At 41.6% G+C, this 14,640-nt stretch overlaps 1 protein-coding gene across 3 annotated transcripts in view; it reads left to right on the top strand.

Annotated features, from left to right (window-relative positions):
* Positions 1 to 7,203: 7,203 nt before the first annotated feature.
* mkln1 (muskelin 1, intracellular mediator containing kelch motifs) overlaps positions 7,204 to 14,640 on the top strand; it is a 29,261-nt gene continuing 21,824 nt past the window's right edge. Inside the window, exons 1-8 of one of the 3 annotated variants that reach the window (XM_062382481.1) lie at positions 7,204 to 7,343; positions 8,728 to 8,797; positions 10,699 to 10,841; positions 12,373 to 12,461; positions 12,563 to 12,672; positions 13,559 to 13,751; positions 13,904 to 14,071; positions 14,208 to 14,273. In XM_062382481.1, the coding sequence (XP_062238465.1) occupies positions 7,264 to 7,343; positions 8,728 to 8,797; positions 10,699 to 10,841; positions 12,373 to 12,461; positions 12,563 to 12,672; positions 13,559 to 13,751; positions 13,904 to 14,071; positions 14,208 to 14,273 (919 nt within the window). In that variant the 5' untranslated portion in view covers positions 7,204 to 7,263. The remainder of the gene's footprint in view (positions 7,344 to 8,727; positions 8,798 to 10,698; positions 10,842 to 12,372; positions 12,462 to 12,562; positions 12,673 to 13,558; positions 13,752 to 13,903; positions 14,072 to 14,207; positions 14,274 to 14,640) is intronic. The other 2 variants (XM_062382483.1, XM_062382482.1) reach the window with 2 other exon arrangements.

Below are 14,640 nucleotides of genomic sequence, written 5' to 3'. Positions count from 1 at the left end.
GATTATAAATTGGAGGTCAAAAAGTCAAGATCACTGTGACCTCTTAAATATGTCTTGCCTTGTGAACGGGATATTCAAAATGAATTATTTCAAATTTATCAGACCTGTTCACTTGGTCTCATGGATTAACAGTTTAGAATTGAGTGGTCCATAGTCAAGGTCAGAGTGGCCTGACGAAACATGTTTTTGGCCTCTTAAGTGTGATATTTCAAGACCGCTCTAGTGGCCGCCTTTCTTCGTTCCACCTGTCCAACATATATACTTTGTCTTGTGAAAACCCAATGTCGACACACTTCCAGGAAGCAGGTAAATCTTGAAAGGGTTTATTTTTGAGTTCCATCACAATTTATAGACCCTAACCTTATACGTCCTTTACCGAATTGGCTATGCTGTCCTTTTAACTGTCTTTTCACAGTCAAAACTTGTGATCCACTGCTCAGACTTCCCACTCACCACGATTTTTATGGGGTCATTAACAACACGCATGTGCAATGAACTGCATTATGGCATCATCAACTGTCGCAAACTGCTCCCAAAACAGAATATAATTAAATACAGCAGACACGCTGAACATAATACATTTTTACTGTATAAAAATATAACTACAAGCCTGGATAATTTAAGAACAAACCAACATTATTTATTTACACAAACGCAGGCTGCATGGTCGCTCTTACAACCGCTTTCTTCAACTTGGATCAGTTGAGGGAAAATGGTTTTGTATTTCTATAGCGCTTTTCTAGTCTTGATGACCACTCAATGCTCTTTACAGTACAGTTTTACATTCACCCATACACATTCATACAGTCCATCTATTAGCAGCACTTTCTTGATATGAGGGGAAATTCAGTGTTCAGCATTAGGCCAAAGACACTTTGGCATGCAGATGGAGAAGACTGGGGATCAACCTGCCCTATCCCTCAGGCACAGCCGGGTTAAGTCCCCCATTTTATTGAATTCCTCATATTCTACCAACAAACAGAACCTGCTAATTATAACTTTCAATGGCCATTTTCTGACATAGAAAGCTTTGACATTAGCCATACATAGTGGACAAATCAATCTGAAATAGCAATATTAATATCATATACTGTATGCAATGGGCTTTTTATTAAATCATTAACACAAACATGATCAGAACGTATTATTAGCCTTCAGGCTACATGTACAAACTATTTTTTATTGGTTCCTAATATTCCTAATGTGTTTATGTATATTTTGAAATTTTTGAAAATTTAACATCTAATAGTACCTCAACAAATTTCTATTCTATCAGACTATAATTTAAATTGAAGTTAATGGTGACCAATTCAATATAATTCTACTCTAGACAGCATCATTTACACCATGCTTTTAGACGAAACCTGGAATGTCTTGATTTGCCTTGCCATACACTTGACAGGTATGGCGTGAACAAAATAACTTTACTATGTCAGACTTAAATCCAGGCCAGAAAAAATAGTGGCTGACACAACTATGTTTTTCTTAATCCTAAATGACAGGACAGGCTATAGTCATAAGCTAAACTTAAGCATGGGAACGAAATGGCTTTGGAACTACAAGTTGGTGCACAGAATCATGCGTTAAACCAGAGCTTTTGGACAAATGGTGGATCAGAACACTATCATCAACAAATTAGACTGTAAGTCAATTATCTGAACCACACTCCAGTGGAGTAGGCGGTGGTAATGGCAACTGCTATTGAACAAGAAAGCATTTGTTGGAAAAGGCCTCTCTGCAATTGAGCATTGTAAGCCGATTTTGTTTTCAGTTACTGTACTGTAAAGCACTTTGATTGGTCATCAAGACTAGAAAAGCACTATATAAATACAGACCATTTACCATTGAGTCCTTATAAATGACATTTTTAGTATTATAGACAGATCAATTGGTATGGCATTATTTGTAGATGATGTGTGAGTCGAGAAAACTATATATTTACAATAAAATATTGCTTTGTTCATGATGGCAGCTTGGGGGAGGAAGATCTGTGGCTGATGAGTAAGGTGAAGGAAGGAGGACAGGACAGGTAGTGGCAGGATGAGCAGCAGGGCTATCAAACCTGTCTAAGTGGTTTAATTTGTTTGCTCTCATCACATCTCCATCTTTTTTACAGTGTTCTTCTAATCGGAGATTACCAGGGACAGGCTGTGAGTCATTCGGACTCCTGCACCGGAGACAGACCTGTGAAGCGATGTCACAGAGGGCCTCCTTAGGGGGTCTAAGTCAACTCACAGAGGCAAGTGGAGAGTATCAAATAAGAGGGCTATCTCCGCCTAGGGTTGCAAAGGGGTGGACACTATCCGGTAAATTTCCGGAAACTTTCCGGCAGCAGAAACTGTCCAAAGGAAGATCAGCAATTAGCTGTAGCTTTAAACCATGATCTTGTTTCAGTTCAATTAGTTATTTTTGCTCCTGTAAAGCCATGTCCTTTCCAGCAACTGATGGCACTCTCTGTCCGCTGGTGGGAGTGTGCTCACCTGTGTGTGTGCGCATCGGAATGGAACTCCACCGTGCGCAATACAGAAAGCAGAGGAGAAATCTAAACGCGTGACCATGTGGCGGGGGGCGTGGCTGCGCAAATCCACCAGCGAACATCTCCTGCTGCACACATCTCCTGCTGCGCACATCTACTGCGGGGCACATCTCCTGCAGCGCACATCTCCTACATTTACGTTGCAGGAGATGTGGGCTGCAGGACATGCGCTGCAGGAGATGTTTCCGCAGGAGATGAGCGCACATAAGGCGCAGATGTGCGCTGCAGGAGGTGTGCGCTGCAGGGGATGTGCGCTGCTGGAGATGTACGCTGCGGGATGTGAGTACTTCTGCGCAGCAGGAGAGTGTGTGTCGCAGGAGATGTGCCCGCAGGATGTGCGCTGCAGGATGTACGTGGCAGGATATGCGCCTGCACAGATTTGCGCACATCTGCCCTGCAGGAGCTTTGCGCGGCAGGATGTGCGCACATCTGCACCGCAGGAGATGTGCTCTGCAGGAGATGTGCGCTGCAGGAGATGTGCACTGCAGGAGATCTACACCGCAGGAGTTGTGCGCAGCAGGAGATGTGCGCCGCAGGATATGTGCGCCGCAGTAGGTGCGCCGAAGGAGATGTGCGCCGCAGGATGTGAGCACATCTGCTCTGCAGGAGATGTGCGCTTCAGGAAATGTTCGCTGCTGGAAATGTGTGCTGCAGGATGTGCGCACATCTGTGCTGCAGGATGTCTGCACATCCTGACAGTCCATGCCAAACATACTATATTGCCATCTTTCTGCAGCACGAACCTGAGAAACGAGAATACATAACACATCAGTATCATTACTTCGTTTTCCATGGCTGTGACCAAACAGATGCTCTCCAGCTGTTGCCCTGAATGAGCTTAGCTAATGAAAGAATACTGCATAGTAACATGCAGTATGCGTTGAGAGCACAGCATCCTGGTTTAAATGTTACTATCAACACATCTCCTTTGGTACTCGGTCTGCAACAAGCATACTGTGTCAGGGTGAAACATAAAATGAATTACACTGCATACAGTACAAGCGACACAAAGGTTGTGTACTAACGGGAGAAAACTTCCTTCAAAGTTGTACCAATATGCTATCTATCTACCTATATATGATGGTGTAGTTGAGGGCATCGGTGGCGGGCAGCGGGTGCTAACCAGCTTTGGGGGCGCCCAGCTTGCAAAAGTTGGGCCCTTATCCATTACTAAAAGAGAAATTGTTACAAAGACAAACTAAATAAAGAGGTGAGGAACGAAACATAAATACAAACAACAGTCCACGCTCACATTCACACCTCTGGACAATATGAAAAGCTGAATGAATATATTCAGAATGTCTTAGATACTTACTGTCCTAGTAAGTACAGTGATGCAGATGCCACCATAATCAACAATCCGTCGCACATGATCCACTGCCGCTATTAGGGTCCATCATCGGCTGCCACCTCGATCATGGTCCACGACTATCCACAATATCTGGATGTTTGGTTACTCTATAACAGGGGTCTTCAAAGTTTTTCAGGCCAAGGACCCCAAACTAATGGAGAGATGGAGCAGAGACCCCCCTCTATATACATTGTACACATTTGTGTTTTATATTAAACTGGGCCTAGTGCCATGCATAAACAGAGCTACCCTGTTATTGTGCATTCAATACTAAGCTATTCAAATAATACACAGGTTCAAAGATTTATGTTTGTATTATTTTGTGTTAGCCTGACTTTGTCAGACTCACAATTCTAGTCAGAATGTGAGTCTGAGACCGCTCCATTGGGCTGTGATTATGGGGCGTGTTTCAACTGACCAGGAAATAAAATTCCTCTTCGCTCAATTGGATAGACCTACAACCAATCAGAGCAACGTAGTATGTGACGTATGTTAAGCAACGCATTGTGAGTTATTTACTAACGCCGGGTTCACACCGGACGCTGAAGCGATGCCGAAGCAACCCTTCAGCGCAGCGCCAAGCCTTAAATAACAGCTGGCTCCCATCCACTCCCATGTTAAAACTTTGTGCCGGTCACACCGGAGGCTGAAGCACTGCGCTGCGCCAAGGCTGCCTCGCGCCGTGCAGCGATCGTTTCGGCGTCGAGTCTATTTTTTGCGCTTAACGCGAGCGTATCGCACCAGGAAACACACACTGAAAAACGATTTTAAACGATATTGATGACATATTTTATATGATATAAATGATCAAATTTGCATCCCATACTTTGAAGTCCCCTTCTGTTGTCCTGGAGTTTTAATATGACCAATGACATTATTAAATGTCCCCCTCTGCCCATCCACTACAGCCACACAAGCAGTGATACAGATAAAAAGAGAGACATATTCTCCACTCAAGCCACATATGGCTTGAGTGGAGAATACGTAATTTACCCCCGACACCCGACATTTAATGGAGCAAACAGCGAAGTTCTTCAACATGGATGACATTAAATTAATAATTGAAGTGGAGAAGTACAGTGAGTTGTATGATCCTCAGAACATGTTGTATAAAGACAACAGCAAAAAGGACACGTTAGGACGCTGTTGCTTAATGTTGGAGCAACAAGTAAGTATATGCTTTTATTCTACTGGATCAAAGGGTGATATTATCAGCGCTGCCCTGCGGTTCAGCGTCGCTTCAGTGTCCGGTGTGAACAGCCAAGCGCCGGCGCGATAGGGATTAGCGCGGATCTGCGCTTTGGAGTCGCCTCCACGTTCTCTGTTCCTCTTTCAAAATGAATGCGCTGTCTATGTCTTCTAAAACAGACTCAATGGCAGCATCTACACATCTCAGCTCTCCAGCGGCAGGCATGTTTGTTGAAAACGAATTCAACCCAAGGGCACTTTGATGACGTGGTTGATTACGTTACCGTTGATCATCTGTCCATCATCGTATAAAGCCCGCCCTGACAATCTGATTGGCCCGGTCGGGCATAATTTCTCCTCAACGGAGCGACTCCAGACCAAACTTCTCGACCTAAAATGTTGTGGGCGGGGCTAAGTTCGCCTGGCATCCAGGCTAATTTTGTGTAGCTGAATGTGTGAATACTGAAATATACCGCTTCTGTCTCCATTTATTCGTTTGCTACAATATGTCGGGTTCATGTTAATGTGTATTTAAAGACATTTAAATTTGTGGGGGGAAAATTGGTTGAATTTTTTTTTTTTATTTAATTACGAAAATATCCAAAATTGTCTATTCAAAAATAAATACCCTAATCTTGCTTAAAATGTTGAAAAGCATTTTTATTATTGCCTTTTGGAGATCAGTTCATATAATACTCACTTCACTATTCACAGTCATTAACTTTGAACAGGGTTCACAAACTGTTGTATGGCATGGTAATTTTCTCCAACATACTTTTTCCTGAATATAGGGTTTAACGTTGATATTGTGTGTATTATCCTACATATTGTTTTTATTTTAACTATTTTCCATAGTGAAACAGAACACTGAGGTCAGGATGGAAAAAAGATTAAAACAAGAAGGCCACCAGTTGTTGCGACAGTGCCCGAGGATAGAGAAGGCAGCATGTAGCTATCCTTGCATCTATGCAGGGGTACGAGTACAATAATAAAGAGCCGTTTCATTTAATTTGGTTTTATGTCATTTGTAAATCCACCAATAAACATGCATGGCGATAAACAACCATTGAACCATTTAGCATTTCCTAATCTACACACAAATTAATAAACTACATTAACTGAATTACTACAAGCCTATGAAGTTCATGTCAATCAATCAATCAAATTTTATTTGTATAGCCCATATTCACAAATTACAATTCATCTCATAGGGCTTTAACAGGGTGTGACATCCTCTGTCCTTAACCCTCTGCAAGAGTAAGGAAAAACTACTAAAAACCCTTTTAACAGGGTAAAAATATGTAGAAACCTCAGAGAGAGCCACATGTGAGGGATCCCTCTCCCAGGACGGACAGAAGTGCAATAGATGCCACGTGCAGGAGAACATCTTCAATAATCAGAGTCTCTAGCAGCATTTGATGAGGGTAGACATCCCGAAGGACAACCCCAACATGACATGCCAAGCAGTCCCGCTGCAAGCACAGCATGCTCAGCAACCATCTAGACCACGATCCACCATCCAGACCAGACGCCACTCCAGTCCTCAGTCACCGTCCACCGCCGCCCACCAGGACCCATCACAAGCCACCACCGCGGTCCTGGTCCACCGCCCGTGCCCAATGCCAACGCGACACAGGGTCCGCCACCAGCACCATGATCAGCCCTGTGTCTTGCAACGCCATGCCACTAAGAGAAGGAAACTGAACACCTATTCGTAGTAACTTCCCTCTGTGTCTCCACTCAGATATATCCTGACAAAATATATCAAACAAAATTGGTATAAAGTTAATAAACGATATATATATATAGTGTATCATAAAATCGGCGTATGTGTGTAGAGATACAGCTGTTTTAGATTTGTGTTCATTATGGCCGACATTGATATTGATAAATAATTAATATCTACAAACGTTTTATTGAAGACAAAAACAAATTAACATATAATGTTGGCAGCCTTCAAGGGTGCTGTTCTTTGCATCAAACTGGTAGCGCATGCGCAGGTCCAAAACAGGGGTTCTGGGCTTCGCGCATGCGCACGACTGGAGCGGACCTCTGGCTGTGCGGGTCGACGTCAGGCTTGGCATCGGCTGTACACAAAGGGAACAGGGTGTACTGTTTCTTTAAAGCCGTCACTAACGCAGCTCACCCCGTGGTAGGCTCCCGCTGCTTGTTATCTTCTGTCAACAAGATGGCTGTCGTTCCTGAGAGCAGAGTTCTAAGTTTTAGCGTGTTCAAATGGAGCTCTTACTCCTCTACATATTTACCCGAGTGAGTAATGCACACTGTAGCTGCCCCAGCTTATGCGTCGGGGTTTTACAGTCTGTCTGCCATTTTCAATAGTGCACCAGTATTTTTTCGAGCCGGACCGAGGGCCTAGTTCGTTTGACACGAGCAAGCTAGCAGTAGCTTCGTCTGTAGCATCATAGGCATTTGATTATGTTGCTTAGCTACCCAAAAGTCAAGTTAGTCGTGGTTAACTCTAGTGTTTAATGTGTCTATCTACAGTGTCAATTAAACAATTGCATATTCGTTAAGACAATATTTAAAGTGTTCTTTGAAACATAGTTTGTATTATGTTGAAAATGTCGTACATGGGAGTTTTTCTTTTGCACTGTACACGGCTTCAGTTGCTATGTTAATATAATTTAATATTTTCTTATCTTGCGAAATGCCTGTTTTAGAATGTTAAGCCGTCACTACTTAATACAGTACAACCCACGATACTTCAGACCATCAAGATGTTCAAACGGCGTGGTATTTACTAATTCGGCTCCGTATCCTACTATGTTCATAACAAACCTCCACGTTATCTGGCCTATAGTGTCTCCTTATGATAGCTGACCAAACCGCTAGCTTTACCTGAAACTGCTGTTCTGCGTTTACGAATAAAATCAGCCAAAGCTGTAGATTATTTTCCTGTTGCTTGTTCAGCACAAAGATACAGATAATTATCTTACTAAGAAGTAATAATTTGCTCAAAACCCATTGCTCTTGACAGAACAATATAGCCGGGCCAAGTAAAAGTCATCTACTGTCTAAAGATAAGTATATGAACAGCATAAAAACACGGATTAAAGTTTCTTGTCATTTTTTTTTGTCTACAATTTTTGGATTTACAATAAATTACTTTTATTTTTCGATACTGGGGGCATCATACGTCATACCTATATTAAGGAAGATGTGGCTTTATCAATATATAACACTTCATGAATATCTGTGAAGCTGCACCCCCAAGATGTGATGATTTGACATACACATAAACAGTAGTATGTCTATGGTCGTTTTGAGACGTATCTTGCTGAGGAACTCTGGAGAAATAGGCACAGACTTTCTCCACAATTTGCCTGACACACATGCACAATGCAGTGAGGTACTCTGCAGATACATGTTGTGCGTATTAATTCCGATGCGAAGATCACGTGTTTTGTTTTCGAGCACATCGACACAGGTGTTGGCTCTTATCCCCACAAACTCACATGAAATTCGTCGTCTTCTGTGTGCATTGCACTGCCTTTTCATCCTGAGATATTTGTTGCAGGTTAGAGATGTCATCAACCCTTCCACCTGCTGTCTGAAAGCACCATGTGTGATTTGTTTCTTTTACGGTTTATACAGTACATTCACAAACTCCTTCATTACTGTTTTATTTTAGGAATATCTTGGTGGACAAACCTAACGATCAGTCTTCCAGGTGGTCTTCGGAGAGCAACTACCCTCCTCAGGTACGTCCACTGTTACCCAGACACAGTCTCATGTTAAAGCTTCATTATGTCTGATGGCACGCCACATAGAACACACTTAAAAAGGACTCCTGTTTATGTACCAAGAGTTGTGCAGTAAACAGTGTCTATTACCTGATAGGAGGACAGAATGCTTTAGGAGATGCATACTTTATGATCTGGATGCTCTGTACTTAGGTTAGCGGTAACCTGGAAGTCCCACTGAACTTCAGAATTTGGTCTTGTTAATTCAAATTCTTAGAATTAAGAATTTGAATTAACAAGACCAAATTCTGAAGTTCAGTGGGACTTCCAGGTTACCGCTACCTTCATTTTGCAGCGGCAATGGGCCACTGATGTGAATTACGCTTCACATAGCTCTACAATAAACAACACAATCAGGGATTTCTACAATGATATGGTACAGACAGCAAGTGGTGAAAAATAGCCAGCCATGACGATCTGAGGGCATTCCTCTCAGAGATCAATTTAGCCATTAAAACCAAAATTTGGTGCCTCTAGTACATTCTATTGCCACTATTCCTTCATATACACTCTTACCCATGTTAAGCCCGGGCCCCAGTGGCTGCGGTTGTGCCGCGGTTCTGCTGCACGTTGCGGTTGTCTATTGTTCATTCTGTCTACGATTCAGCTTTGAGGCTTCTACTGTCAGCACTATGTTTTTACATAAGGTTGGCCTTGAAAATGGCCATGTGAGTGCGAGGGAGAGACTACTGCCGATCATCTGAAGTTCTTAACTTAAACTTTTAAAATAACTACAGCCTTTCTGAGGTTTCTGTTGTATTTCCTTGTATACAAGTAGTCCTATACAGTATGAAGCCGTGCATCTTCAACCGATGCAAATATTTTACAATAAAGATCAGAGGCCGATCGGAATCTGCTGATATTCCCTCTAATTAGTTTCAAAGCAAGTTTATTCAGAGGTCACAGGTCAGGAAAACGCGGTGTCCAGCAATTGAACATGCATGGGTCTCTAGTTCTATGCAGAAGGCTACACAGGAAGAAAGACGCTTAAACAGAGTGCGCACATAGGTTATATATCGATATATTGGGCGTGACTGGGGTTCTTCTTGGATTGGTCAAAACTAGATGGAGGCCGCTGCATCTAGACGGGGCAGTGCCTCATCCTCTTGGAATGTCGCGTGATGAAGATATCGTACGTGCACTCCGTTGTCATGGTTACCAGAGGTCATAATGTTTCTGTCTCAAAGCAGCTGCCTTACTGTGTTGTGGGGGAGAGATTTTAGCCAAGGTCTGCTCCTTATCTGCTGTTGGTGTTCTACTTTGTGTGTGTGTGAATTAAAACAGGGAGCTGGGATGTGTGGTACAAAGTGTTGACTGTTCTGAAGAGTGTAATAATAAGGTCAAAGGACATGGTATGTGTATCTGACCACACGCTAAAGTGTGTCTATTTCAATACAAGCATCGGTCCTCCCACTTGGACCCGGAGCAGGAGAGCTACTCCCGCTGCTGCTCGCAGGAGAGTGTCTGTTACCATCATCCACCTGGGAGCGTTTAAAACACTTGGATATTTTTATTTGCTTCTCATGTGATTCATGGGACATGTTCTCAGATGTTCTCTGTCCGCTGGTGGCAGGTTGCTCACCTGTGTGTGCGCGCACGTGTCTGTGTTTGCGCGCATCTGGATGGAAATCTAAACACGCGACCATGTAAAGACAGAAATGACATGCCTATGGCGATCTGGCGCTATATTAAAAAATGTAAAATAAAATAAATAATTAACTGCCGTTGGGGGGGCGGGGCGCCCCCCTAATAGAATGTTAGGGGAAACACTGATTAACACACAGCAATAATATCACCACAATCACCCTTTGGTTTCAATCTATGTTATGTCTCCTCTCTATGTCTCTGTTTCCCTCCAGTTTTTAATCTTGAAAATGGAAAGGCCGGCTATTGCTCAGAGCATCACCTTTGGAAAGTATGAAAAGACTCATGTCTGCAACCTGAAGAAGTTTAAAGTCTTTGGTGGCATGAGTGAAGAGAACATGACAGAACTTTTGTCCAGGTGAGATATTGCTGCTTTTGAAAGAATAATCCACTCTCAATATCTTGCCCAGAAGTGACTGAATTGGCAATAACCTTCATGTAATGTAGCAATGCAGTATTTTTGTGTGTGTGTGTGTGTCTCACCTGACTTGGTTACAGAGGTTTATAAAGATATGGTTTAACTTGCTGGCTGGAATATTAACTTAATTTAAGGTATCTTGAATATAGATAATTTAAAACAGTTTGAACTTGGAATATGACAAGGCATAATTAAATCGTAGGAAACTGGAATTATAGTCACAATTTAATGCAGATGTCTGAAATAAATGTTAGACACAGCATTGTACAAGAAGAATATATGAATATGAACCCATTAAGACATGAGGCACTGAATATAAACACAATCTATAGCATGAGTTTGCAAACAACCCCCGAAAACCTGAGGTTTTCTGGATAGCTAACAGGATTGCCAACCTTTATTAAACCTTAAAAATTCGGAGACTCTGAAGCAAATAAAAGACATTACATATGATAGCTGAAATTAGAGCTCTAACAATGAGTTGATGTCATGACGTGCCCCCTATTGCGAGAGTCTCCAACACCATGAAGTACATAACCCCTCAATGTTATTTCCCCCACAGAACAGTGATGCTAGGCATGGAGAAATAGCGGTAACTGCGAGCGTCAACCGTTGACACACTCTCCTTCAATCTGACATTCGTTTTTTCTGTCTGGCTGTATGTTCGTCTGTTGTCTGACTGTCTGTCTGTGTGTGACTCTTCTGTCGACCTGCTCTTTGTTGTGTACTCTGAAGAAACCGGAAACAGTTGAAGCACTCGCATGGTTCATTAGAACACATTTTCCACATACCTACAACAGTTTTTCACAGCCTGTATGCTAGGTCCAAAAATATAGGATTATTATATATATTTTATTATTATGAATTATAATGCACTCACATTTTATTACATTTCTTTGCAACGGTATTTCTTTTTAGAAGCTACATGATGAGCATGTTGTGTTTTGTGTTCATCCTTGAGATTTCTTTTTAAAGTGTCTTTAATTTGTTCTATACCATTTAAATGTCCAGTGTATGAAGTGTAATTCGTTTTATTAGCATCTCATATAAATATATCACCCACTAAACTTAATTTTTTTATTTAGACAAATATCAATTTAGAAGTCCATTAACTGTAACTTCAAGTGGAGTTTTTAGTCACACTGATACTACCCATTATTTTGTAAGTTAATTAGCCTTGTATTTTTGCAACTTCAAATAGTATGAGAATCTTTTATTGTGTTTTGTGCGTAAATTGCCTACTAGAGAACAAATTTCAGCCTATTCACCTAATTTTGATTTGGGATTAAAACTATTTCTTCCATAGTTTATGAGCCTTATACTTTTCCACTTATTGATTTTTGCATTGCTGGCTAGCTGGCCTGCCCGCAGTGCTAAAGAGTACTAGAAGAAACTTCATTACCATCAGCTGACAATTGGAGTGTGGGTAATTGACCAAAATCTTCTTTTTCTTTCCTTCTTTCTTTGCCAGTGGCCTTAAGAATGACTACAACAAGGAAACCTTCACCTTAAAGTACAAGATTGATGAGCAGATGTTTCCCTGCAGATTTGTCAAAATAGGTTAGAGCTGATTCAGTTTGTATGTGTGCTTTGTGTTCATGGGAAAATCTGTCTTTTTACAGTGCTCTTTTGTTACTGTATTCTCTTTCTCTCTGACTCAGTTCCTCTGATGTCCTGGGGTCCTAGTTTCAATTTTAGCATCTGGTACATTGAGCTGCATGGTGTTGAAGATCCTGATGTGGTGCAACCCTGTCTTAACTGGTATAGCAAGGTAAGCATCTCATGGTTACTTGGAGTTATAAAATGCAGGGTTGAAATGATTGATCGACTAACTCAATCACAAAAGATCCTTGACTGAAATTCCTAATACATATAACAATCATATTGCTGGAAAGAGCAGTTGAAGACGCTGGGAAGATAATCTTAAACTAAATGATATTAATCAAGGTTGGAATTGTAGTTTTCCTTGGTTGCCATGGATTTTATACTTATAGGGTCTGTTTTGTCTATTTACCCGTTTGCTTCTGTTCCATTTGTCTCTAAATGGTCTGTATTTATATAGTGCTGTATAGTTTGATATTAACACACACAGAGTAATTTTTGGAGCACTTTTTTTAATGAGGGACAATTTGGGGTTCAGTATTTGATGCTTTGGCGTGCAGATGGGGAAGACTTGGATCAAGCCACCGACTTTCTGGTCCCCATCCTTATCCTTAGCCACCCTGTTTCACGTCCTCTTACATTACAACACTTGACTCACCAAGTTAATGCTGAGATATTGGAATTCGCTAACTTCCCTAAAAGTAGAAGTGTTGTAGTACATGTGATAAAATAATTGTCCTTAATCATAAATAAGACAAACCTTTATCGGTCTCACTTTGGGGAAATGTGCAATGTTACAGCCAAAAAAGATAACCTTGTAAAATTCAGTTAATAATTAACAAAACATTTAGTTAGGATCTATGTGATACACACTAAGTAAATACCACTAATAATATTGTATTTGTTGGCAACATTTTGTATTAGGCATGTTTCAGTACCATTTCAATATCTAACATTGAATGGGACTTTTCAAGTACATGTACCTGACAGTAGAAGTTTGTGTTTGTGGACTAATTTGAGCAGGTATCCATTTCCTCTCCATTGTGCTCTTGCAGTACAGAGAACAGGAAGCCATTCGCCTTTGCCTCAAGCACTTCAGGCAGCATAACTACACAGAAGCCTTTGAGTCGCTCCAGAAAAAAACTCGGATAGCACTAGAGCACCCAATGCTCACTCACTTACATGACCGGCTGGTGCTACAAGGAGACTTTGATGCCTGTGAGGAACTCATTGACAAAGCTGTGAGAGGTACTGTACATGGCCTGATGAAATGCCATTAACCTGCCACAGGTTGCCTTTAGAATTTTATTAGGTAATTGCTGGTTTGCCAGGTTTCTGCTCAATGGCATTTTTTGTGTTTTTTTTTTTTTAAGCTATATTTCATCTTTTCTCCTTGCTAGATGGCTTATTTAATCAGTATATCAGCCAGCAGGAGTACAAGCCGAGGTGGAGTCAGATCATTCCGAAATGCAACAAAGGGACAAGTGTCCCAGAAATCAACCGAGATGATATGAGCGGTGAGATCCACTATTCAAGTGAGAAGTCTTCCCAATCTATCAATCAAATATGTTAGTTCTTTGTTGACTCCCTTCTGCCCTTCACTACTTCAACTAAACTATTGTTATATACATCCAAAATTATCCTAAATTTTTACTCAACACCTCCAATGCACATACACCATCCTCCTCCTTTTTCTTATTGTAGGTGACGGCGATGACAACAGACCAGGAATGAGGGGAGGACATCAAATGGTCATTGACGTTCAGACTGGTAAGACCCTTGCAGTCAGTGATTTGATTCAGCAGTCAACGTATGCCATGACTCATATCATCTTACACAGATTCAGGAGCGAACAGATATAGTACTGTCAAATCTTATTCACCCATCTGGTATCATTCCATTTCAAGATATGTCAGTGAGACTACTCCTGTGTGGGTTTCTGTTCATCTTCATCACAGAGTAAAGGGTGTGGGTTAACTTGACGGGGCAGGCACTGGGATCTCTCGAACGCTGAAAAATTATAAAAAAAACACCAAATACTCAGTAGTGTGTGTCTAGCCGGGCATTGCGCACCATGGCTCAGTCATTAGAGCCTGTGCACTCCGCAGGGCTCTCTGTCTAGCGGTGCTTTGTGCAC

This window comes from Platichthys flesus, chromosome 23 (genome assembly GCF_949316205.1).
Source record: "Platichthys flesus chromosome 23, fPlaFle2.1, whole genome shotgun sequence".
NCBI classification, from domain to species: Eukaryota; Metazoa; Chordata; class Actinopteri; order Pleuronectiformes; family Pleuronectidae; genus Platichthys; species Platichthys flesus.
Note: the sequence above shows the minus strand (reverse complement) of the source record. Positions and strands in the feature narration are given on the sequence as shown.